Source organism: Schistocerca cancellata, chromosome 2, assembly GCF_023864275.1.
Source record: "Schistocerca cancellata isolate TAMUIC-IGC-003103 chromosome 2, iqSchCanc2.1, whole genome shotgun sequence".
In the NCBI taxonomy this organism is placed as follows: Eukaryota; Metazoa; Arthropoda; class Insecta; order Orthoptera; family Acrididae; genus Schistocerca; species Schistocerca cancellata.
Window position 1 is genome coordinate 1,044,539,598 of NC_064627.1, and position 27,951 is coordinate 1,044,567,548.

General features: G+C 45.5%; 1 protein-coding gene across 1 annotated transcript in view; it reads right to left on the bottom strand.

The window, feature by feature from the left end:
* Positions 1-27,951, bottom strand: part of LOC126160891 (probable G-protein coupled receptor 179) — a 273,090-nt gene that overhangs the window by 120,518 nt on the left and 124,621 nt on the right. The window contains exons 4-5 of the mRNA XM_049916936.1: positions 20,246-20,355; positions 9,314-9,549 (exon numbers count right to left, since the gene is read on the bottom strand). Of these exons, the coding sequence (XP_049772893.1) occupies positions 9,314-9,549; positions 20,246-20,355 (346 nt within the window). The remainder of the gene's footprint in view (positions 1-9,313; positions 9,550-20,245; positions 20,356-27,951) is intronic.

Below are 27,951 nucleotides of genomic sequence, written 5' to 3' on the forward strand. Positions count from 1 at the left end.
TTTCGTATGAAACTTTGGCCAGTGCATATGCGTACTGAGGCAGCTGAGGAGTTTTGCCGCGTGCATAGTGTTGCCGCTGTCCAGCGGGTGGAGCGCAGTGGAAGAGACCGCCATTTTCGTCTTTCAGAGCGAAGCACAATATCCGGGAGTAGCATGAGACGGTTCCTGTAACTAGTGTGGGACCTGAAATGACAGTTAGAAAGCATCAAAATATCGAACGACTTCTGAAACGAAGCCCACAGCTATCTGTCCGTCGCCATTCCAGAGTAGTGCAGATCTCTCTCACGTCTTTACAGAAGACTGCAATCCCCACTATCCCCGGCCCCTCCTTTATGAACCATCGACTTTACCGTTGGTGGGGCTGGCTTGCGTGACCCAGCGATACAGATAGCCATACTGTATGTGCAACCACAACGGACGAGAATCTGTTGAGAGGCTAGACAAACGTGTGGCTCCTGAAGAGGGGCAGCAGCCTTTTCGATACTTTTAGGTGCAGCAGTCTGGATGAATGACCGATCGGGCCTTGTCACATCAACCAAAACGGCCTTGCTGTGTGGTAGTGCAAACAGCTGAAAGCAAGGGGAAACTATCGCCGTAACTTTTTCCGAGGGCATCCTCTTGGATAAAATATTCTGGAGGCAAAGTAGTTCCCCATTCGGATCTCCGGGTAGGGATTTATCTAAGAGGGTGTCGTTATCAGGAGAAACAAAACTGACGTTCTACGGACAGGAGCGTGGGATGTCAGATCCCTTAATTGGGCAGGTAGGTGGCCGAGCGGTTCTAGGCGCCTCAGGCCGGAACCGCGCTGCTGCAACGGTCGCAGGTTCGAATCCTGTCTCGGGCGTAGATGTGTGTGATGTCCTTAGGTTAGTTAGGCTTAAGTAGTTCTAAGTCTAGGGGACTAGTCCCATAGTGCTTAGAGCCATTTGAACCATTTTTTGGGCAGGTAGGTTATAAAATTTAAGAAGGTAAACGGATATGTTAATGCCAGATATAGTAGGAGTTAGTGAAGTTCGGTGGCACGGGTAACAGGACTTCTGGTCAGATGAGTACAGGGTTATAAAAACAAAATCAAATAGAGGTACTGCAGGTGTAGATTTAATAATGAATAAAAAATAGGAATGCGGACAAGCCACTATGAACAGCATAGGGAACGGATTATTTCAACCAAGACTTAAGTGAATCCCACCTCCAACATTAATTCAAGTTTATATGCCAGTTATCTCCATGTGATCCCTGTCGACCTCCATCTTCGTTACCGAAACTTCCCAGTATTTTGCTGAGAGAATGGCATACAACTGCCTTGAAAACCATAAAGGAACTAGTACGTATCCACTCCAACTGGAAGGTGGTTTGAATGCCACCAGTTTCGTATAGCGTATGGTTATGTAATGTGTTGTTGGTGTTTGCATATTTCTGTCTACCCACTGTACATAACAATATAAGCACATTAAAAATAAGATAATCGCGCCCATGAGACATCACACTAAAGCGTGTAACACCGCCTCTAACTTTGTTAATGGCCTCCAAACCGCGAGAAGAAGTGGCCACAAGTATCTTAGCGTATGGAACATTGACGATTAGGTCTATGTTGATGATTAGCTACCATAGCTGTTCTACCTTGGTTGAGACAACTGGTGGACATGGGTGGGCAAATGTCTGAACGTCAGGCAGTCAGGCAACTGGAGCGTAACATATGCGATCGTACTGCCCTGGCAGAACACCAGCAGTCACAGACAGGCAACTGGGTCGAGCACGCACAGAGTGCGTACATTATGCCTGCCTAGAAGGCAGCCTAGGAAGAAGCTGCAGTAGAACAACAAAGTTGTAGGGATGTTGATTGCTGTTCCACTTGCAGAGATTTTCTGTAGGATTTACTAGGTCAGCTGAGTGATCGTCATCCCACTGGGCGATGTGGTTATCTTGAATGGCGGAGCTTTCACAGAAACTCACCACTGGTATGTAAAAGACAGCCGGCCGGGGTGGCCGAGCGGCTCTAGGTGCTACAGTCTGGAACCGCGTGACCGCCACGGTCGCAGGTTCGAATGCTGCCTTGGGCATGGATGTATATGATGTCCTTAGGTTAGTTAGGTTTCAGTAGTTCTAAGTTCTAGGGGACGGATGACCTCAGAAGTTAAGTCCCTTAGTGTTCAGAGCCATTTGAACCATTTTGTAAAAGACAGGGTCACAAATGGACACTGGTAAAGAAGCGTTCTGATTCACATTCAGTTTATCCTTAACTAGTGGGTCTAAGACATGGTACAAAAAGCTATCGCAAAACATTGCAGAAACACCTGTCCAGAAGTACATCCTCCATATACTGCGGCTTAGAGGCGCCACCAGCCCGTCGGTCAAATCAACGTCTTGCATCATTCTGAAAGCGGCAAAACTGCGTTTCGTCGACAACACTATACTCCTCTAGTCGGGTAACATTTAGTTTGTGTTGTCTGGCTCACCGACGACGTGCATTTTGACATATCACTGTTCGCAAGACATATTCCGGGGTACTCGAATAAAAAAGGTCCACTGCTTGCAATTCCCTTCGTAATTTTAGTTCCCATACTGGTTGAGAAGGATCCGTACTCAGTGACAGCAGACCGAGCGACGTGGCGCTGTGGCTAGCACACTGGACTCGCATTCAGAAGAACGACGATTCAATCCCGTGTCCGGCCATCCAGATTTAGGTTTCCTGTGATTTCCCTAAATCGTCCCAGGCAAATGCCGCGATGGTTCCTTTGAAAGGGCACGGCCGACTTCCTTTCCCGTCCTTCACTAATCCGATGAGATCGATGACCTCGCTGTCTGGTCTCCTTCCACAAACTACTCAACCCCCTCAGTGACAGCAGCAAGCTGGTGTCACTGACAACTGGTCGCACCTATCTCCAGTCCCTGCAGGTTAGGATACTTTTATGACCACTGCTCTTCTGCCTCATTACATCACTTCAATTGATGACACGCTCGACAGTCTATACTGATGGACTAATAATTTGGGCAGCATCATTGGCTTGTGGCCATGGGCACGTCTAAGCCTTTATGTTGTCCTTACTGCGCTGATTTCATATAAATGACTAGCGCATACACAACACCTCACTGCCGTGGGTTACTGCAGCAGTAACGTGTCACATGATAGCCAGGTATGAGTTCTAATAATTGTCATTTTAGTGATCTTATTTACAGGAAACTGTATAAATTTGGTATATCTCAGCACTAGGTGTCACTTCAGGTACGTCTGTCAGGTCACCTATAGGGGCAGTTGTTCAGAATGAGTCTTATTGCTTGTTTCTTCGCACCATTGTCACGTACAGTACTTTCACAATAAGCTCTTTCTTGTCCCATTTGGATGGGATTATGTCTCGACCATTTGTGATAGGGAATATGAAACTCTGAAACTTTCTTAATTCGGTTTCGAATTAGGTGTCCCGGGTTCGATTCCCGGCGGGGTCAGGGATTTTCTCTGCCTCGTGATGACTGGGTGTCGTGTGCTGTCCTTAGGTTAGTTAGGTTTAAGTAGTTCTAAGTTCTAGGGGACTGATGACCATGGATGTTAAGTCCCATAGTGCTCAGAGCCATTTGAGCCATTTTTGAATTAGGTGTGGCATTTTGGATGGGTGTTCATTCTAGCCTTCTTTCCAGTTAACGGTGACACGTTTATGACGAATTTCATTAGCAAATATTTGTATATAAATATTGTGAAAATGCAGTCAAAACGCATGACTCCTTGAAAAGAAAGCTACAAAATGATTACGGTTGTTCGCTTTTGTGCAAATCATATTTCATTTCTAAGTGATCAATTAGCCCATAATATTATTCCACAAGACGAACTGCCTGTTGGCTTCTGTCTCGGGTTCTTCGTCCGACGTTCGTTTGACGATTTTTCTGACGTTTCGCCAGCACGAGTGGCTGGCATTGTCAAAGTTTCACCCTCTATTGCTGGCGGTGAACTGGAGCCGGCGGAGATAGTCTGATGGGTATTGAACCCCTGTGTTCAATGGCTCGGATCTGATGTGATCCCTGCCTTCTGTCTGATGATAATGATATCGAAATGATGGGATGAGAATGTCGTGATTGTGCGTATATATTTGGTGTTGGAGTGTGAGTGTTATGGTGTTTGTATTTAATGTGCAATGTTTGTCATGTTATGTTGAAGTTTCTGGTATTGGTCATGATGGAGAATTTTGTTCTGGGGTTGGGTGGATTTTGTCCCAAATTGCTGATGAGCTGGTGGTTGGAGTCGGAGGTTTGGTGGAAAAATTTTTTAGACTTCTCTTGGAAGATTTCCGGAATCTTAGGTACGTTATAATTTGTGTAGATGTCTGTTTGATTGGTACCGCCTAGCATCAGCAGCAATTCTGAAGTATTTGTTTTGTACTCTTTGAAATTTTGCAATATTGGTGTCTGTGGCCAATGACCAGATTTAAGAACCGTAAGTGACGGCTGGTTCGATGATGCTTTTCAAAATCTTCTCTTTGGCTCGCATGTTTGATCTATTGCGTTTAATGATGGGGTAGAGTCTGAATATCGTTCATGTAGCTTTGTTGAAGATGTCTGTGACGTGGTCTGAAATGTCATCCTCTTATCTAGCTTGATGCCAAGGTATTTTATTGTGTCTGACGATGGGAGATTTTTGTCGCGGAACAGGATGTGAAGGTTAGGAGGTATCCTTTTCTATGTAAAATAGTATGACCTGTGTGAACTCGCAGCCGCCGGCCGCTGTGGCCGAGCGGTTCTAGGCGCTTCAGTCCGGAACCGCGTGACTGCTACGGTCGCAGGTTCGAATCCTGCCTCGGGCATAGATGTGTGTGATGTCCTTAGGTTAGTTAGGTTTAAGTAATTCTAAGTCTAGTGCTTAGAGCCATTTCAACCATTTTTGAGCTCGCGGCCGCAGACTATATGTACCTGGCACTCCAACCTCCGAGGGTTTCTCCGGGGTCATTTCCTGTGCTGTTCTCCTCTTCCTACCTGCGACAGTCGTTCGATGCAGCACGGGAAGCCAGGATCCGTTAACTTTTACCTTGAGGCTTTCCTCTTTCTTGTTGAAGCTGTTCTCGTATTTGTGTATTCCTACAGCTTCTCTGAACAAGCATGTGTGATAGTTCTTCTCTACAAGCAGAACTTCCGTGTCGGAGAATTTTATTATGTGGTCGGTCACACACTGCGTGGTCTGCCACCTGCTCTAACCTGCAATGTCGTTTATGTTCTGTAATCCTGGGGTTGATCGATTGTCCAGTCATTCCAATATAAACTTTTCCGCATGTGCGTGGTATGCGGTATATTCCTGGCATTGCAAGTGGGTTCCTTTTCTCCTTTGATGATCGGAGATACTCTTTGATTTTCTTTGTCAGTTTGTAAATAGCTTTTACGCCGTGTTTGCGCAATATACGGCCGATTCCGTCCGTCACTCTGCGAATATATGGAAGAAAGGATGTGACGGACAGAATCGCCCGTATATTGCGCAAACACGGCGTAAAAACTATTTACAAACTGACAAAGAAAATCAGTGAGTGTCTCAGATCGACAAAGGAGAAAAGGGACCTACTTGCAATGTCAGGAATATACCGCATACCATGCACATGCGGGAGAAGCTTATGTTGGAATTACTGGACGATCTATCAACCCCAGGATTAGATAACGTAAACGACATTGCAGGTTGGCGCAGGTGGCAGAGCACGCACTGTATGTGGCCGACCACGAAGTAAAATTTGCCGACACGGAAGTTCTGGCAGTAGAGAAGAGCTATCACACCTACTTGTTCAGAGAAGCTGTAGAAACACATAAACACGAGAATAGCTTCAACAAGAAAAAGAAAAGCCTCAAGATAAAGGTTAACGGATCCTGGCTTCCCGTGCTGCAGCAAACGACTGTCGCAGGTAGCAAGAGGAGAACAGCACCGGAAATAACCGCGTTGAAGCCCTAGGACGTTGGCGCGCCAGATACATATAATCTGCGGCCGCGAGCTCGGCTCCAGTCCACCACCAGCAATAGAGGGTGAAACTTTGACACTGCCAGCCGCTCGTGCTGGTGAAACGTCAGTAAAATCACCAGTCGAACGTCGGCCGAAGAACCCGAGACAGAAGCCAACAGGCAGTTTGTCAAAAAGTGGCCAAGAAAGCATTAACAATTTTGTGTTCCATAAGACATTATTGAGCGGAAATTGCGAAATATGTGATGAGGCTGATCCCTTTGTTTTCAGGACGAGCAACTATACGAACAGCAAAAGCATCTGAACTTAACTGTTTGAGTATTAGGTTTCTTCCAATTGATGTTTTCATTGTGTACATAAAATTTGGCACATTCGTCCCTGTTACTGACTCCAGTTAAAGTACTACCTTAATTGTTTTTATGAATCTGTCTGTTGTACAAAGCTAAATACAGCGCGTTTTCTGGCAATTAAAGTGGAGCTCATTTTCAAAGAGTAAGTTAGTAAGTCTGTGAAAACATCATTAACAATTTGTTCTTTAATTAGGTTTGTTGTAACACTAGTATTGTCTGCAGTCAGTAACAATTCTGCTTGGATATTAAGTGGAAGATTTTACACATATGTAAGGTACAGCAGTGACCCAACGTTGAACCTTGTGTCAATCCAATTGTGATTTGGTTCAAAAGTGGTTCAAATGGCTCTGAGCACTATGGGACTTAACATCTATGGTCATCAGTCCCCTAGAACTTAGAACTACTTAAACCTAACTAACCTAAGGACATCACACAACACCCAGTCATCACGAGGCAGAGAAAATCCCTGACCCCGCCGAATTGTGATTTGTCCGCAGTGTAAGGTACTCATTATTTGCTGATGAGATTTCCAATTTTGCTATTTCATGTACGTGAAGTGAATGTATCAGCATTGCATTCCGTACAGAGTTAGGAGCGGTAGGTTCCCACGCTGGCTAGGAGGGGCGGTTGGCCATCTGGCGTTTTCAGAGCCAGTAGGATGAGGTACCGATGCAGAAATCGCTAGTGAACTCAGATACGCAGATAAAGCACATTTATTCCGGCGAGAAACAAGTAACTGTTATTAACAAATACGAGTATATAGAAGCAAATGTTGCCTTATGCTACTCAGACATTAGGAGGAGTCTACAGGTCATAAATAAAACCACTGAGTAAGTTTACAATGCCAGGAAACGCTGATATTGAGAAATAAATGAATAACTTTGGCGTATCCGAAGATGTACGATCTTTTGCGAACTATACCGATTGTACGCTCAAGTTACAGACTGGGTGGCATAGTCGGCAGTCGTCGATAGGAAACGTTTCTATCTGGTCATACGGTAAACTATTCTCTCGTACCGTTCACACTTATTTTATGACCAGTGGGAACAAACTCATTTTACGGTGTTTCTTAAATGAACGCATCCTGATGTCATCCCATGTAAAAATTATTTGCACAAAAAAACTTCTTCGGGCCTCATTAGATAAAACATAGATAGTAGTACTGCACTTTCAGAAACCGACGGCGCTACTACGGCAAGGGGACGTAAAATTACTAGAGCATCTCCAAACAACAGGTAGGAAGAATTCCTGCGCAGGGGCTCACTAAGTCAGTAGAAGAACAGAGTTTTATCACAAAACTCGGGTGGGAAACCATAGCCAGTTGTACTGTACACCCATTGAACCACCATCTACGAACTCACCGGGTAATGTGAGACATTTCTGGAGATTTAGTTTGAGTGGGGGGTTCTCGGAACAGTCATTAACATTGTCTCTCCTTCGAGATGTGTTTCAATTACGTTTTGCAATCTGTTTGTTACATATGATTCAAAACTAGCTGCTTTTATAGCCACCAGTTCCATAAAACTAAACTTAGTGTAAGAGAGTAACTTCATCTACACAGTTAGACGTATTGGAAAGATCAGAAGCAGAAAAATGGCGATATTTTACTATGAAAGCCTTATATTATGTAAGGGGAGTAGGACGTCAAACGGGCCGCCTTGGAGCAGGAGAGACACCACAGGACATTTTAATTTCCACTGTCTATACTTTTACGAATAAATACATAAAACTTCGTCAGAATGACCAGGAAGGATTCAGGTTTCACAATCATAGCAGTGGAAGTTCAAAAAAATAACAAAATAATTTTTTTACATGTGAAGGTTCATCTTTTTTCACTTCTATTGGCTGCGTTTGTTGCTATAGGTACAGGTTTCTTCATAAGTAAGAGAGATTCTTCAATGAATTTTGCACAGCATACAAACCATACTTACAGGTGTATGAAACTCTAGAGATTATTTAATTTATGAAGAAAATGAATGTGCTGTTATATTTTAAACTTTATGTTTAGAAAAAAACTCAAATTTTAAAGTTAATTATCTCAATTTTTACCACAGTTTTTAATATATTTGGAAAATTCTAGAGTTTCATACACCTGTAAGTATGGTTTGTGTGCTGTGCAAAATTCATCGAAGAATGAAATGATAATTAAATGGACACCCTAGCTGCAAACAGGCGTTGATATACTTCATTGGGGACATGTTGAAAATGTGTGCCCCGACCGGGACTCGAACCCGATACTACCGTCATATATACTTAAAATATGGCTTCCCGGTCATTGACCTTCTTGTGCGAACGCACACGCTGTGCCCGAACTCGTACGGGACTTGGTAGATTAATCTGCCACGAGTAATCTATTAGGCGCACTACGAAAGTAGTGGTGTGGACATGTTGGGAATGTGGATCTCAGGGGGAGCGTGCAAGGGATAAGTCCCTGCAGATGCACTATCCTCTGTGCCCGCGGTGGCTCGTATGGATAGAGCGTCTGCCATGTAAGCAGGAGATCCCGGTTTCGAGTCCCGGCCGGGGCACACATTTTCAACATGTCCCCAATGAAGTACATCACCGCCTGTTTGCAGCTAGGGTGTCCATTTAATTATCATTTCATTTCTAGCATAGCTGCATGGTCATCCACGGTAACTGTTCTTTCGGGAACAGATACTACCGTCATATATATCATCGAAGAATCTCCCTTACTTATGAAGAAAAGTGTACCTATAGCAACATATGCAGCCAATAGTAAGTGAAAAAAAGGTGAAATACAAATGTAAAAAAATAAATTATTTTCTTATATTTTTGGACTTCCACCAATATAAGTGTAATTCCTGAATCCTTTGTGGTCACTCTGACAAAGTTTGATTAATTTATTTTTAAAAGTATAGACAGTGCAAATTAAAATGTCCTGTGGTGTCTCCCGCTCCAAGTCTTCACGTTCGGCGTCCTACCCTCCTTAATGAGGGAATGTTTAAGTAGCATAGTACCAAGTCCCAGGTACCAACTGCACACTAGTAGATGGCCAGCGGGGTGCAGGAGCGGCGCCGCTTACCGGCCTCGGTGACGTAGTCCCACCAGAGGGCGCGGCAGGTGAGGAAGTGTCGGCCGTCGGGCGTGCGCCCCCGGGCCACCAGCTCGTGCCCGTCGGCCAGGAAGTTGAGCGTCGAGGCGGTCCAGGCGGCCATGTAGCCGTGCGCCACCACCACCATGCCGGACAGGTACTTGAGCAGGTCCTTGTCGCGCACCACCCAGCGGTGGGCCTTGCGCGTCCGGAACTCGATCAGGATCCTGCACAGCAGAGCGCCGGAGTCGCCTCCCTGCTGGAACCGGCTTACAGCAGCCAAACTACTCATCTGGACTTCTCAGAATACTTTGCTCCAAATTTCGTAAAGGCGATGCTGAAAGCGATGCATCAGGGCAGTGACTTCGATGTAGTATGTCTTGGCTTGCAAATACACTCCTGGAAATGGAAAAAAGAACACATTGATACCGGTGTGTCAGACCCACCATACTTGCTCCGGACACTGCGAGAGGGCTGTACAAGCAATGATCACACGCACGGCACAGCGGACACACCAGGAACCGCGGTGTTGGCCGTCGAATGGCGCTAGCTGCGCAGCATTTGTGCACCGCCGCCGTCAGTGTCAGCCAGTTTGCCGTGGCATACGGAGCTCCATCGCAGTCTTTAACACTGGTAGCATGCCGCGACAGCGTGGACGTGAACCGTATGTGCAGTTGACGGACTTTGAGCGAGGGCGTATAGTGGGCATACGGGAGGCCGGGTGGACGTACCGCCGAATTGCTCAACACGTGGGGCGTGAGGTCTCCACAGTACATCGATGTTGTCGCCAGTGGTCGGCGGAAGATGCACGTGCCCGTCGACCTGGGACCGGGCCGCAGCGACGCACGGATGCACGCCAAGACCGTAGGATCCTACTCAGTGCCGTATCGGCGAGGACCATTCGCAACCGTCTCCATGAAGCTGGGCTACGGTCCCGCACACCGTTAGGCCGTCTTCCGCTCACGCCCCAACATCGTGCAGCCCGCCTCCAGTGGTGTCGCGACAGGCTTGAATGGAGGGACGAATGGAGACGTGTCGTCTTCAGCGAAGAGAGTCGCTTCTGCCTTGGTGCCAATGATGGTCGTATGCGTGTTTGGCGCCGTGCAGGTGAGCGCCACAATCAGGACTGCATACGACCGAGGCACACAGGGCCAACACCCGGCATCATGGTGTGGGGAGCGATCTCCTACACTGGCCGTACACCACTGGTGATCGTCGAGGGGACACTGAATAGTGCACGGTACATCCAAACCGTCATCGAACCCATCGTTCTACCATTCCTAGACCGGCAAGGGAACTTGCTGTTCCAACAGGACAATGCACGTCCGCATGTATCCCGTGCCACCCAACGTGCTCTAGAAGGTGTAAGTCAACTACCCTGGCCAGCAAGATCTCCGGATCTGTCCCCCATTGAGCATGTTTGGGACTGGATGAAGCGTCGTCTCACACGGTCTGCACGTCCAGCACGAACGCTGGTCCAACTGAGGCGCCAGGTGGAAATGGCATGGCAAGCCGTTCCACAGGACTACATCCAGCATCTCTACGATCGTCTCCATGGGAGAATAGCAGCCTACATTGCTGCGAAAGGTGGATATACACTGTACTAGTGCCGACATTGTGCATGCTCTGTTGCCTGTGTCTATGTGCCTGTGGTTCTGTCAGTGTGATCATGTGATGTATCTGACCCCAGGAATGTGTCAATAAAGTTTCCCCTTCCTGGGACAATGAATTCACGGTGTTCTTATTTCAATTTCCAGGAGTGTAGTATTTCACCCAACCCCACACCTACGATTATATGGGGCACCAAATGAAATTTCTGACCGTGTTAACGATTTCTTTGGTAGGAACGAGGCGGTGTCTTATCCTGGATAGAGCTTCTTAGACAGATGTAGAAGAGCTGAAGTGTATTCCTATTAAATCTACATCTACATCCATACTCCGCAAGCCATCTGACGGTGTGTGGCGCAGGGTACACTGAGTACCTCTGTCGGTTCTCCCTTCTATTCCAGTTTCGCATTGTTCGTGGAAAGAAAGACTGTCAGTATGCCTCTGTGTTGGCTCTAATATCTCTGATTTTATCCTCATGGTCTCTTCGCGAGATATACGTAGGAGGGAGCGATATACTGCTTGACTCCTCGGTGAAGCTATGTTCTCGAAACTTCAGCAAAAACCCGTACAGAGCTACTGAGCGTCTCTCCTTCAGAGTCTTCCACTGGAGTTTATCCATCATCTCCGTAACGCTTTCGCGATTACTAAATGATCCTGTACCGAAGCGCGCATCTATCCGTTGGATCTTCCCTATCTCCTCTATCAACCCTATCCTCTACAGATCCCACGCCGGTGAGCAGTATCTAAGCAGTGGGCGAACAAGTGTACAGTAACCTACTTCCTTTGTTTTCGGACTGCATTTCCTTAGCATTCTTCCAATGAATCTCAGTCTGGCATCTGCTTTACCGACGATTAATTTTATATGGTCATTCCATTTTAAATCACTCCTAACGACTACTCCCAGGTAATTTATGGAATTAACTACTTCCAGTTGCTGATCTTCTATATTGTAGCTAAATGATAAAGGATCTTTCTTTTTGTGTATTCGCAGCACATTATACTTGTCTACATTGAGATTCAATTGCCATTCCCTGCACAATGCGTCAATTCATTGCAGATCCTCCTGCATTTCAGTACAATTTTCCTTTGTTACAACCTCTCGATATACAGCATCATCCGCAAAAAGCCTCAGTGAACTTCCGATGTCATCCACAAGGTCTTTTATGTATATTGTGAATAGCAACGATCCTACAACACTCCCCTGCGGCACACCTGAAATCACTCTTACTTCGGAAGACTTCTCTCCATTGAGAATGACATGCTGCGTTCTGTTATCTAGGAACTCTTCAATCCAATCACACAATTGGTCTAATACTCCATATGCTCTTACTCTGTTCATTAAACGACTGTGGGGAACTGTATCAAATGCCTTGCGGAAGCCAAGAAACACGGCATCTACCTGAGAACCCGTGTCTATGGCCCTCTGAGTCTCGTGGACGAATAGCCCGACCTGGGTTTCACACGATCGTTTTCCTGCAGAGTAGATTTCTAGTCTCCAGAAAAGTCATTATACTCGAACACATCATGTCATGCCCATTATCAGTTTCAGGAGCGATGCCATAGGTACTAGTTTGTTGTGGCATGTGAGCAAACAGCCTCTGAATGAAATACTGGGAAATTCCTTGCTACGCCTGACACATGTACTGCGTCAGTTCGTGGTGACTGCTGGCTGAAGGCTACTGAGGAAGTGTATGTCTTCTCACTGCATTGCAGACATGCTGATGGGTGACAAATCAAGGAACTGGGCAGCACAGTTAAGGATTTGCCTGCGATGTAAACTGCAGTGGGTGGTTTCGCATTATCCTGTTATTATGTACCCTGACCATGAGGAATACGCTGAGGTGACAAAAGTAATGGGATACCGATATGCACATGTACAGATGGCGACAGTAAACTATAAAAGGGTAGTGCGTTGCTGGAGCTCCATTTGCGCTCACGTGTTTTATATGAAAAGGTTTCCGAAGTGATTACGGCCCAACAACGGGAATTGACAGAATATGAACGCAGAGTGATTGTTACAGCTAAACTCATTGGACATTCCATTTCGGAAATTGTTAGGGAATTAAATATTCCAAGATCCACAGTGTCAAGAGTGTGCCGAGGATACCAGATCTGAGGCATTACCTCTCACCTCGGACAACGCTGTGGCCGACGGCCTTCACTTCTGCGCAGTGTTGCTTGACTGTTAGCACTGACAACTCTACGCAAGCGCCCCTTCATTTGGCGTTAATGGACTGTGACAGCAAACGACTGACGCGAGTGTCTTTGCTAACAGCACGACGTCGGACGCAGAGCCTCTCCTGGGCTCTTGACCACACCAAATGGACCCTAGACGACGGAAAACTTATTGATTGGCGACTCCATGGAGTGTCCTGTGCACCACGACCAGATAATGGATATACGAGGGCAGTTCAATAAGTAATGCAACACATTTTTTTCTGAAACAGGGGTTGTTTTATTCAGCATTGAAATACACCAGGTTATTCCCCAATCTTTTAGCTACACAACACTATTTTTCAACGTAATCCCCATTCAATGCTACGGCCTTACGACACCTTGAAATGAGGGCCTGTATGCCTGCACGGTACCATTCCACTGGTCGATGTCGGAGCCAACGTCGTACTGCATCAATAACTTCTTCATCATCCGCGTAGAGCCTCCCATGGATTGCATCCTTCATTGGGCCAAACATATGGAAATCCGACGGTTCGAGATCGGGGCTGTAGGGTGCATGAGGAAGAACAGTCCACTGAAGTTTTGTGAGCTCCTCTCGGGTGCGAAGACTTGTGTGAGGTCTTGCATTGTCATGAAGAAGGAGAAGTTCGTTCAGATTTTTGTGCCTACGAACACGCTGAAGTCGTTCTTCAATTTCTGAAGAGTAACACAATACACTTCAGAATTGATCGTTTGACCATGGGAAGGACATCGAACAGAATAACCCCTTCAGCGTCCCAGAAGACTGTAACCATGACTTTACCGGCTGAGGGTATGGCTTTAAACTTTTTTTGGTAGGGGAGTGGGTGTGGCGCCACTCCATTGATTGCCGTTTTGTTTCAGGTTCGAAGTGATGAACCCATGTTTCATCGCCTGTAACAATCTTTGACAAGAAATTGTCACCCTCAGCCCCATGACGAGCAAGCAATTCCGCACAGATGGTTCTCCTTTGCTCTTTATGGTGTTCGGTTGGACAACGAGGGACCCAGCGGGAACAAACCTTTGAATATCCCAACTGGTGAACAATTGTGACAGCACTACCAACAGAGATGTCAAGTTGAGCACTGAGTTGTTTGATGGTGATCCGTCGATCATCTCGAACGAGTGTGTTCGCACGCTCCGCCATTGCAGGAGTCACAGCTGTGCACGGCCGGCCCGCACGCGGGAGATCAGACAGTCTTGCTTGACCTTGCTGCGATGATGACACACGCTTTGGCCAACGACTCACCGTGCTTTTGTCCACTGCCAGATCACCGTAGACATTCTGCAAGCGCCTATGAATATCTGAGATGCCCTGGTTTTCCGCCAAAAGAAACTCGATCACTACCCATTGTTTGCAACGCACATCCATTACAGACGACATTTTAACAGCTCCGTACAGCGCTGCCACCTGTCGGAAGTCAATGAAACTATACGAGACCAAGCGGGAATGTTTGAAAATATCCCACAAGAAATTTCCGGTTTTTTCAACCAAAATTGGCCGAGAAAAAAATGTGTTGCATTACTTATTGAACTGCCCTCGTACTTAGAAGGAGAGACAGCATTGGTTGTATTTTTTTGTTTTATTAACCGCAAAATCGATTTTCGGTCACTTACTGACCATCCTCAGTGCTGTAATGTATAATTTAAATTGGTAGGCACTGGTGTCAACAAGCTTAGAGCGATCACTTGGTTGATGAGTCCCGGTTTAAGTTGCTGAAACCTCATGGAAATGTTCGAGTATGGCGGAGACCCCACGAAGCCAAGGGCCTAAGTTGTCAGCAAACACTGTGCAAGCTGGTACTGTATCCATGATGTTGTGCGCTGTGTTTATATGGAATGAGCTGGGGGAAATGATTAAGTTGGGCTACTTGGAGAAATTTACAGCCGTTCATGGATGTCATGTTTCTAAACAACGTTGGAATTTTTATGGATGACCATGCGCCATGCCACCAGATCAGTTGTTCGCGACTGGTGTGAAGAATATTCTGGACAATTCTAGCGTCTGATTTGGCCACCCATATCACCTGATATGAATCCCATCGAACATCCATGGGACGTAATCGGGAGGTCAGATCGTGCACAAAATCCTGTGCCGGCAACAATTTCGCAATTACGGACAGCTATAGAGGCAACATGCCTTAGTATTTCTGCAGGGAAATTCCAACGAATTTTTGAGTCGATGCCACTTCGAGTTGCTGCAGAAAGAGATTCGACACGATGTTACGAGGTATCCTATGACTTTCCTCACCCGTGTGTATGATGATAGCGCGTCTTGTCATACATTAACAGTATTCAGCTTCCGTTCAGTAATTACCAAATCATTTCTATCTTCCTATCCACTGCCTCACCATACCATAATTCCAGAAGTTGTAGAAGTACAGCTCTCGAGAACTGCTGCTTCCTGTGACCTTTCACCAGACCGTCTATAGATACTTTGGTGTCGACCAGACCGCCACAAACACACACGATTCTGATCGCTGAACACCACAGAATGCCATCTAATGATCGAGTTCACCATTGCTCTAAACGATGTAAGACTTCATTGTGTGTCGTGTGGTGTCAGCAGTAAACGACAAATTGCAGCTCGAGATCTCAACTAGCTTCCAGTAATCTCTCCCAAACGGTTCCTGCCGACACACTACCCCCATTCATCAGAACCTGCTCTATGGTACTACGCATCCTCTCACGTAGTCCTTCTGGGTGGCCATGCAAGTTCTGTTTCTTTGCCACACTGTTGTCCTGAGCCCGTCTCGTCATCACTCGTTCTGCAGTCACCGCACTACAGGCGACTGTCTATGAAACCTGTCGGCTGGATGCCACCATGTCCCTCAGTCGAATTATTCGACCTTTTTCATAGTCTGGAAGATGGTGAAGACCTAAACGTGCATGTTCTCTGAGGATGGTGTACTCCGATCTTCACCTGAGAAATACCAGTAACCTTCAGTCTCGACCCAGGGTGAATTTATGCGAGAGAGGGTGTTACTTTATGTTACTAGCTCCCCTCGCTCCTCCGCCGCCGGAAGTAGCTTGCTGTCACCTCTACTTTTAATGTTTCCTAGATACATGGGACTTTTAGAACAATAAAGCTTAGGTACCAATTAAATAAGGAAGAACAAGTATTAGTACTGCTCACATTTAGCATTGGACTATTTTACATTGTGCAACACAGTTAAAGGATCACTTTTCTGAAACACACAAACTGTCTGCCGTTGCGACGCATAAGATTGAAATTTGACTCAAAGGTACTTACAACCTTCCTTTGAGGTTCTACTAAAGCATGGCGCCCTGCGACATCACACTCGTCAAATAGACAGAAAAATACCAGAGCTCAGAAGTTCACATATATCTCACTATAATTCTAGAGGTTTTCATGTTATTAATCTGGAATTTAATTGATCAGTATGTTTTTTTAAAAAAATAAATGTTAATTTGGTGAAAGCGACGAACTATCTGTTGGTCTCCCTTCCACGTGATGATGTTTGATCCTTTCCTTTTATGAACCTGTTACCTAGGTTTCACTATCTATGGGTTAATCGACAGAATTTGTCAGTTCACGCCTATTACAGAAATGAACTTTCTGGTTTCGTGTCTTTTTAGTCTTTATTGTGTTGTTTGCTTTGCTTCAGTGACTCATTGACAAGGTTGCAAGAGATCTTGGTCTTTTTCCTACTACTGTTCTTCTACAACAGAGACGAAATAACCTGAAAGTTAACAAGATATTTACATTTTACAAGGAATAAGTCTGTACTATGCATAAATAAGTAAGTAAGTAGATCACCATGTTTTAATGAAAATTATTTCAACAGTGGAAAAATCAGAATTATTTGATGAGGAAAATAATTTTCGAGTATATTTGGCATTTAGCAAGAAAACAATATACAGAGGATAAAGTAAAAAATATGCTATTTACTGCGTTTTAGATATTGCTCAATGTGTTGGTGGGTATATATTTTCGAAAGAAAATAAATGTATGTATTTTAAAATGATTCAAAGACGCTTCCCCTATTTTATCAGTTCTCAGGAGTGTAAGGAATTCATCACAAGACCTTTAACATCTAGCATGAATTTTGCTTTAGCCATTAATAAACTCTAGTATGTTTGCTTCTTTCTACATTTTGCTCCTGTATTTCGATTCTATCTTAGAAAAAGGTATCCGCTCATAACCTCACTTTCTCCGTTCATGTGCCACACTGCACAGCAGACAGCTCTAACAACGTAGGCAGTTATAGCGCTGCCGCGCATACAGCGACAACTCGAGACATCTACATCTACATCCACATAGATACTCCATAAGCCACCATGCGGTGTGTGGCGGAGGGTACCCTGTACCACTGCTATTCGTTTCGTTTCCTGTTCCAGTCGTAAACAGAGCGAGGGATAAACGACTGTCTATAAGCCTCCGTTTGATCCTTAATTTCTCGAATCTTATGGTTAAGCTCAATGTATGTTAGCAGCAGTAGAATCGTTCGGCAGTCAGCTTCAAAAGCCGGTTCTCTATTTTTTCTCAATGGTGTTTCCCGAAAATAAATCCCTCCAGGGATTCCCAAAGTGTCTCCGTAACACTTACATGTTGTTCGAACCTACAGGTAACAAATTTAGCAGCCCGCCTCGGAATTTCTTTTCGATGTCTTCCTTCAATCCGACCGGGTACGGATTCCAAACACTACAGCAATACTCAAGAATAGGTCGCACCAGCGCCCTATATGTGGCTTCCCTTACAGGTGAACCACTCATTCCTAAAATTCTCCCAATAAATCGAAATCGGCCATTCGCCTTCCCTACCACAGTTCTTACATGCTCGTTCTATTTCATCTCACCGTGCAACATTATGCCCAGATATTTAAACGACTTGACTGTCAAGCAGGACACTAGTAATACGGTATCAGGACATTGTAGGCTTTTCCTCCTACTCATCCTCATTAACATACGTTTTTCCACATTTAGGGCTACCTGCCATTTATGACACTAACTAGACATTTTGTCTAAGTCGCCTTGCATCTTCCTACAGTCACTCACCGCAGCATCACCTGCGGACAACAGCACATTGATGCCCAAACTGTCCGCCAAATCATTTATATATACACGTTTTCTCAGTAGTGATAGTCAATAATTCACATATGGAAAGGCCAGGCCAAAAGCAGCTAAAAAGTTCCAAAAAACATGGATCCGCACTCACCCGTTGCCGAGGTATCGCATTAATTTGAGTTGGAAACCAACTGTAGACGCCCCTGGATACCTCGGTATTTACGTTGTTGTCTCAAGGCTTGCAGTCGACTACTTGTCCCTTCCCCCCCTCCCGCGGACTCTACCGTAGCGGCCTCACAATCATTTACTAACGTAAAGGCTTCATGGACAGAGGTTCCACCAACAAACACAACGCTGACATGCACTTCATGTGTGGAAAAGCGAATGGCAGTGCCCTTGAGGTTGCGCTATTGTATAAAGAAGAAAAGTCTCTCGGTGTACATGCCGCGTTAATTCAGGATAAAACTCCGAGCTTTCGACCACTACCTCCATGGTAGTCAGTTTTAGCCCGGACGACGACCATGGAGGTAGTGGTCGAAAGCTTGGAGTTTGATCCTGAGTTGACGAGGCATGTACACCGAGAGACTTTTATTCAAGAAATACGTCGCGGAAGACTTCGTAGCCATATTGTATAAACAAGCTTTCCCTCTCTGCAGGCAGCCCGACAGGGGTACATTTAGCCGGTTATATCAGTGCCTTAGAGAAACCGGGAGCTTCGCACACCATGTACGAGAAGATCGACCCAGATCCATAACACCCGATTCTAACTCAAGGATGTTACGCATTTTACATGAACGCCCGACTACTTCAACAAGCGCTAACCATATCATCTCCAGCGAGTGCAAGCCCTCAACAACCCAGACATCCCACCTAGAGAGAATGTCTGCCAATGGGTGCAATAACAGTGTACCCTTAATCCCTTGTTTGTAAACAGTATTCGGTTCAGGGATGAGGCTGGATTTACCCGTAGCGGTAATTTTTAACTGTCAAACCTGTCACATTTGGGCCGATATCAGTCTTAATACAGCACACGTATCACGACGTCTGGGCAGGATCACACTTTCTACCACAGAAACTAGCCGGACAGCAGTACATGCTGTTTCTGCGGACTTTTCTTCCAGGTGTACATGCTGATGTCCCACTGAACCAACACCTGAACATGTGGTTCGTGCATGACGGTGCCCCAGTACATTTTCATATACGAATTCACCTGCTTCTAACTCGGACGTATGGTCAACATAGGGTGGTTAGAGTAGGGCCTGTGACATGGCTTCCAATCCATGGATTTCTTTCAGATGGTTCAAATGGCCTCAAGCACTATGGGACTTAACATCCGAGGTCATCAGTCCCCTAGACTTAGAATTACTTAAACCTAACTGACCTAAGGTCATCACACACATCCATGCCCGAGGCAGGATTAGAACCTGCGACCGTAGCAGCAGCGCGGTTCCAGACTGAAGATTTCTTTGGGTGGCGTCATGTCAAAAGCCTGGTCAACGCTATCGAGGTCAACTGTCTTGAAGAATTAAGCTTGTGGATTGAAGCAGGCTTCTAGCATTTACGGAATTCCCCAGATCTGCCTGCGAGGATTCGGGACTCATTTCAGAGACGAGTTCAGTGTTGGATTCAGACGCATGGACAACATTTCAAACACCTACTTTAACTTTTAGAGATGCTAAGTGTTCCTAGATACTAATTAACCGCCACAGAAAATGTATCTCGACAACGGTTGATTTGTGGACCCGTATTTATTGGCACTTTTTAGCTACTTTTGGCCTGTACTTTCTATGTGAATTATTGACCATCACTTCTGAAACGCCCTGTATAGGAAACAACAGCGGTCTTGTCACACTTCTCTGGGGCCCTCCTGACGGACAGTCGCCGTCGACGAGAGACGAGGTTCAGAACACCAATAAAACGCTAGGGGCTCTTCTGTAGACTCTCACCTGTCTCGGGTAGTCAGTTGCGATAAGAAAGTCGATCGTGTAAAACTGGCTTAAAAGTACGCATCACAGCCACCTGCTCCAAACACTTGTGAAGAAAAGTCAGTAGCACAGAACGTGAATGGGGTGGCGGTTTCGTTGCGGGTCTCACCTGTACAGCTTGAGGATGATGGCGCCGTAGCAGACGACGAAGCCGATCTCGCGCAGCCAGGCCTCCAGCAGGCAGCGCACCACGGACGGCGCCAGCAGCTGCACCGGCACCTGCACACCGCACACACAACACGCCCCTGTTCAGCCGCACCACTGCACACACGGCATTTCTGTCTGTTTTGCAGGACTGCAAACTCATCGTAGCGAGATGCAGAGGTGCAGTTGCCCAGGCTATTACTACAAGTAGAAATCACGGGTTAAGCTCTACCAAAAAAGTAAATAAAAGAACAGCCAATAATGCATTTGTAGATAACAAATAGAGCCGTTACCAGTTTCGAACCGGCAGTTTCATCGTCAGACGACTGCTGCTCGAATAAGAAAAAGAAAAAAAAAACCAGCTTTACTGGACAGTACACGGTGATTATTTTCCACCTTTGGCGAAAAAACGCAGTATCATTTGAGAGATACAGAGGCGAGCGAGTGTGCCGGGACTTTTACCCCAGTTCACTACTACAGTCGCGTCATCACAACGCGCCTGTGCGTAGCTTACAAGTATTGCGACATACTCTGCGAATGAGATTAAAAATTAGTTTCCTAAACTTCATCAACATATCCTTCAGTATATTAATGTTTAAATTGTTAAGTCTAAAGTGATCAGATGAATATGTTTCCCTAAGTACATCTTTTAAAGTAAAAAAATAAGCGGCGCTAAAAAACGAAGCTAGAAAGCCAAAAATTGTCCAGGATGTGCAAATGTATGTCAAAATCAACTGTTAAAAGTCTCTGGAGCAATAATTTGGTCAAAATCGGTGTTTTGCGAAAAACTGAAGGCGCTGAAAAATGGAAATCAGCGTACGGCTTTGTGGGCCGGGAGTCCCCCATTCGGGGGAGTCCGGCCGCCGAGGGCAAGTACTTATTGCATTCGTCGTCACACTGGGCGACTTGCGCGTCGGAGATGGGGATGAAATGATGATGGGGACAACACAACAGCCAGTCCTTGAGCGGAGAAAATCTCCTGCTCCAGCGGAAATCGAACCCGGGCCCCTTGGTGTGCCATTCCGACGCGCCGACCACTCAGCTAACGGGGACGGACATTGAAGGCGCTAAGTATTACACTTAGATGAAAATTGGTATGAAGGGTGAGTTTGATAAAAAAACATTAACTATGTGGCAGCCGGCCGAGGTGGCCAAGCGGTTCTAGGCGCTGCAGTCCGCAACCGCGCGACCGCTGTGGTCGCAGGTTCGAATCCTGCCTCGGGTATGGACGTGTGTGATGTCCTTAGTTTTAGTAGTTCTAAGTTCTAGGGGACTGATGACCTCAGCAGTTAAGTCCCATATTGCTCAGAGCCATTTGAACCATTTTGAACTATGTGGCCCCATTAGGCTACCTCCAACAAATTATAGTAAGTTACGAGTACAACACCTGATCAAACCCATTAAATAATGAAACTATAACAAGTTTCAAGACTTTGATGTAAATAATAATCAGTACAAGGTCTCTTAAAGATATATTTCAAGGTCATATTCTACAGTCGGTTCCGTTCTAAAAATTCTATCTGGTAAAGTCTAAATGCAGTCGAGATAAAACTTTTTCTGTAATTAAAGCCAGCTTTACTCCATTCATATAAAAATTACGAAGACTGTAAATTGATTCACAATAAGTGTCCGAGAAAGCGGCCATTTAGGTGCTACTACCTGTGCATACGCCAATGTTCCCTTCGGCCGTCCGTTGCGCCCTTATATAAATACGGCCGGTAGTGAAAACTTCACTTCGCACCCAGCTATCAGTCGGTCCGCGTCAGTCAAACGCAGGATTACGCGCTGCCTCGGCTGACGCCACAGCCAGGCCGTTGCTAAACGCATGTTTTCGGTACAAAGTGAACTCGCGAGGTCTGTACATCGTACTATATCGTTTAGATCGATAGATAGAAGTAACTGTTCTGTTCTGGTGCCGCCGTAATGTTAACAAAACAGAGTAGCAAGTGGTGAGATTATTTCCCACTTTTGTGGCGGATAATGAACTCTGATTATTAGAATTCAGCGTGAGAGACCGTTTAACTGGAACTTACCATAAAGGTCACCTCTGGACTGCTCATAGTGCTGTTTACGATAGAGACATCATTATTATTACACTACTGGCCATTAAAATTGCTACACCACGAAGATGACGTGCTACAGACGCGAAATTTAACCGACAGGAAGAAGATGCTGTGATATGCAAATGATTAGCTTTTCAGAGCATTCACACAAGGTTGGCGCCGGTGGCGACACCTACAACGTTCGGACATGAGGAAAGTTTCCAACCGATTTCTCATACACAAACAGCAGTTGACCGGCGTTGCCTGGTGAAACGTTGTTGTGATGCCTCGTGTAAGGAGGATTAATGCGTACCATCACGTTTCCGACTTTGATAAAGGTCGGATTGTAGCCTATCGTGATTGCGGTTTATGGTATCACGACAATGCTGCTCGCGTTGGTCGAGATCAAATGACTGTTAGCAGAATATGGAATCGGTGGGTTCACGAGGGTAATACGGTGCACCGTGCTGGATCCCAATGGCCTCGTATCACTAGCAGTCGAGATGACAGGCACCTTATCCGTATGGCTGTAACCGATCGTGCAGCCACGTCTCGATGCCTGAGTCAGCGCTACATGACGTTACGAACATAAAAACATAAACAGCCTACTTACAACGTTTGCAAGACAACAACCATCTGCACGAACAGTTCGACGACGTTTGCAGCAGCACGGACTATCAGCTCGGAGACCATGGCCGAAGTTACCCTTAACGCTGCATCACAGACAGGAGCGCCTGCGATGGTGTACTCAGCGACGAACCTGGGTGCACGAATGGCAAAACGTAATTTTTTCGGATGAATCCAGGTTCTGTTTACAGCATCAAGATGATCGGATCCGTGTTTGGCGACATCGCGGTGAACGCACATTGGAAACGTTTATTCGTCGTCGCCATACTGGTGTATCACCCGGCGTGATGGTATGGGGTGCCATTGGTCACAAGTCTCGGTCACCTCTTGTTCGCACTGACGGCACTTTGAACAATGGACGTTACATTTCATATGTGTTACGATCCGTGGCTCTACTCTTCATTCGATCCCTGCGAAACATTACATTTCAGCAGGATAATGCACGACCGCATGTTGCAGGTCTTGTTCGAACCTTTCTGGATACAGAAAAATGTTCGACTGCTGCCCTGGCCAGCACATTCTCCAGATCTCTCACCAATTGAAAACGTCTGGTCAATGGTGGCCGAGCAACTGGCTCGTCACAATACGGCAGTCACTGCTCTTGATGAACTGTGGTATCGTGTTGAAGCTGCATGGGCTGCTGTACCTGTACACGCCATCCAAGCTCTGTTTGACTCAATGCTTAGGCGTATCAAGGTCGTTATTACAACCAGAGGTAGTTGTTCTAGGTACTGATTTCTCAGAATCTATGCACCCAAACTGCGCGAAAATGTAATCACATGTCAGTTCTAGTATAATCCATTTGTCCAATGAATAACCGTTTACGATCTGCATTTCTTCTTGGTGTAGCAATTTTAATGGCCAATAGTGTATTATAAAGGATGAACGGCGGAGAATTGACTCCTTCGAATTGTAGTGTTGGAGGAAACTTCTTACAGTGCCATGGACTGCAAAGAGAACCAACAGATCAAAATTGGAGCAAATAAAACCAGATTTCTCCCTGGAAGGTCTAATGTTAAAACAAAAGCTGACCTACTTTGGACACACAATGCGAAGGCATGCCTCGCTGGAAAAAAACATTAATGCTGGGGATGATAGAAGGAACTAGAAGAAGAGGACGTCAGAGGATGAGATGGATCGATGGCATCACAGAAGCAATGTGTTCCAACCTGGAAGGTCTGCGGGAGAAAGAAAAAAGTGGCGTGATGTGGTTCATGGGGTCACGGAGAATCTGAACCGACCAAACGAATAGAGAGAGAGAGTGTGTGTATTAATATCAGGAATATTACTGTGTTGTGTGTGTGAAAAATTTATTGAATATATCGATCACTTAGAACACAAAACTGTTCTTTATAATCATAGTTACTGATCCCATTGCATAAGTAGAAAGTAGAAATATTTCTTTCAGAGAGTACAAGGAGAATATGGACTTGCAGACTGGAGACTACGGTCAATATGCTCTCCATCGCTTTCTGGGTGACCACAAAAATAGTTTTCAGGCGCTCGTAAAAATACAGCGAAGTACAACATTTCTTATTTCAATTATTAACTCGCCGCCCCACACACCGCGTACAAACTCTAGGGATTGATCGATGAGGGGATACTGAAAAAAAGTCTAATGAACTTACGTCCTGAAATGCATGGTTTTCATGCTAGAGATCATTTATTCAAACATACATTGTTACAGAGAGTGCGGTCTAATACGCGCTGTTCTATGCAGCTACAGTCTGTGTTGAAAATTGTTTTGCCGGCCGCGGTGGTCTAGCGGTTCTAGGCGCTCAGTCCGGAACCGCGCGACTGCTAAGGTCGCAGGTTCGAATCCTGCCTCGGGCATGGATGTTTGTGATGTCCTTAGGTTGGTTAGGTTTAAGTAGGGCCTCAGAAAGCTAAAGTGTCTGGGACCAAGGCGACCAAGGAAAAGTACAGTTCTTTTTATTGAAAATAGCAAAGCTCCATTAAGGTGGCTTTAATGATGCTGCACTTCCTAATTTGCAACTTTTCCTATCAGGGAACGTCATTACGTGTTAGTAGAATTGAGTATTCTGCATTTACCATTGATACTGAGAATAAGTCATCTTAGTTATTTCTTGTGCTACAGTAACGTTGACAACAACATCATACAATTCGGATATTAGTACACAGCGCCCTCGTGCCGCTGTGGCCGCTGTAGGAAGTGCGGCGGCGTAACTGGCGACGCGCGCATTTGAAGTTGCGGCCGACCGTGTAGCGGCCGATATAGCAGGTACCTTGAGCCTGGCACTTTATTGGAAGTCGACTCACACTGACGTATCTACGAGCAAATAGCTGCCACTACCTTTCCCAGATGATGGGTGTTGTCAGAACCTTGGTTATCAGAGCACATAGCTTCGCTAGCGAGAGAAAAATGATCTATGCTTTTAATACGAGCTTAAGAACACATAAACAAGGTGCGTGGATTACGGGTAGACTGTGTGAGAGCCGTGTGCGTGCTTAAAAAGAGTTTTTTGTTCAGCTTCATTAAAGAGTGGCAGACTTCTAGTTTTTATGGTCAGCTGCATTGTAATGTGAAAATGTGTAATTTTTGCAACATAGTTAACACTTAGGGTTCTGCACTTTAGTCTGTAAGAGCGGAAGGCATACAGCTTGTCCGTCCTTCTGTCAGTCTATCTGTCTGTCCAATTGTTAAAAACCATTTTTCTCGGGAATGAGTAGACGTATCAAGCTAAAATTTATGTCATACCGCCGGCCTGAGTGGCCTGCGGTTCTAGGCGCTACAGTCTGGAGCCGAGCGACCGCTACGGTCGCAGGTTCGAATCCTGCCTCGGGTATGGATGTGTGTGATGTCCTTAGGTTGGTTAGGTTCAATTAGTTCTAAGTTCTAGGGGACTGATGACCACAGAGGTTAAGTCCCATAGTGCTCAAAGCCATTTGAACCATTTTTGAAAATTGTTTCCATGTGCCTCAACGCGTGCGCGTACGCGCCGTAACATGTTCTGTCTCACACTTCCACATCGGCCAGGCTGCACCCGAACCGCGTCAAAGGCAGCACGAATACGCTGCCCCAGTGTCTCCACATCTGGAATGAGCTCTGCATACACGATACTTTTGAGATGGCCCCATAACCAGCAATCCCAAAGGTTGAGATCCGGCGGACGAGCAGGCATACAACTAGACCCCTCGTTCGGTCCATCGTCCAGGGAAGACGTGATTGAGACGCGTCCGGACGTTAACGGGGAAGTGGGCTGAAGGACAATTATGTAGCAGCCACATAACTCTTCGAATCATCAATGACACTTGCTCCAGCAGGGGACTTAAAGTCACCTGCATGAAACGTCAACAGTTCCGCCCTGCATACGCTATACGTGTAGCAACAACCGTCGTGGAGAATGTTCCACACGGTCGTCTGGCTTACCCTGTACTGGCGCGCCAACTACGTGGTACTGACATGGCGGTGGCCCCTTCCACCGTGTTAATCACATTTTCCTTCAAGTCTGGTGGTCAAACATTTCAGGTACGTTGTTCATGATTTCCTGCTTCCTGAAACGACCCTGTCTCAGATAAACGGCGAAACAGTGTTGCAAACATTGAATGCTGTGGTTGTTGCCGGCGCAGTTAGGTCTCCTGATACGACCTCGCTGCCTGCCACCCGTTGCCATTTGTCTTTCCATAAGTAAACACCATGTCGGCAAGCTCGCGATTCGAATACGGAACCACTATGTACAACGCTGTACCACATCCACCACAAGGTGAGTCAGCAGGAGAAGTGTATCGGAGACTATGTTACCAATTCTACGGCAGGAGAGTGCACTAGGGTACGGTCTATGAGCAACAGTACCACCATCTAGGAGGAAACCATGCATACTGTATCTGTGGCTGCATGGTACAGCACGTATTAGACCGCAATCTCTGTAACTATGTATAACGGAATAAATGGTCTCTAGCATGGAAACCATGAGTTCATTAGACCTTCTTTGTTCCGTATCCTCTCATAGATCGATCCTTAGGGTTTTTACATGGTGCAAAAAATCACCCTGTATTGTACCTTACACTGAACTAAAATGATTTTTAGTTGATTGTTAAGTCAATTTACAGTAAAGTGATACTTTTTCGAACTCTGTGTTTTCATGCTGCACACCATCAGCCACTGTGACACACTTCCTCTACTGCTGGAAAACAGGTTTTCTAACTGTCTGCCATGCAGTTCGGTTATTTTGTACTTATCCACACGGTGGGAGGCCCAGTTCAAAAGATTTTGATAATGACTTTACTTTACACAGTTTAATTACGCTCAAACGTTGTTATTCTTGATAATGGCTTAAGCCCAAAATTATGGTAGTAATATAAAATAAATAAGTGTTTATAGTCACACGACGGAAATTTCATTCAAACACTATTACATGACTGTGGCCCAAAAATATTAAAAATATTATCATAAGTTGAGTGTAATTTCACTCCTCTTCGGTCACAGGCTTTGAGTCAAATTCTCACAGTTTACCAGGTAGCACATCCTTCTGCATGAAGATGGTTTTACCTACCTGACAAAAAATGGAAAAACCTAGAAGGGTGGAGGAAACGAAATGAAACTTCACAGAGTGAGAATGTATGTCATCTTTTTCAGTGATTACAAAAGCGAGCAACGTCATAGGACTGATTTTAGGGAATGACTTATCTGTGTGAAACGTAGACCCAGCAACTACCACAGAAGTAGCAAGATCTGTGACAGAAATGGAAAATGGAAAATCTCCTGGGCCAGGAAACAAATTAACAGAATTACTGAAGCATGGGTCAAATGTGTTATGGGTATGTTTCAGCAAGTTGTTTAATGTATGCATGTTAGAGGGAAAAGAGGTGCCCAAGAAATATAACTTGGCGCATGTAAGTCTAACTGATAAGAAAGATATAAGAAAGTATGTAGATCTTATTGTGGAGCCATTAGTACAAACTCTATTGGAAGGTTGTATGGTCGGGTTCTAAAACACAGGACAGAGATGATGTTGGTGAGTTTTGAAGAGCAAACTGGATT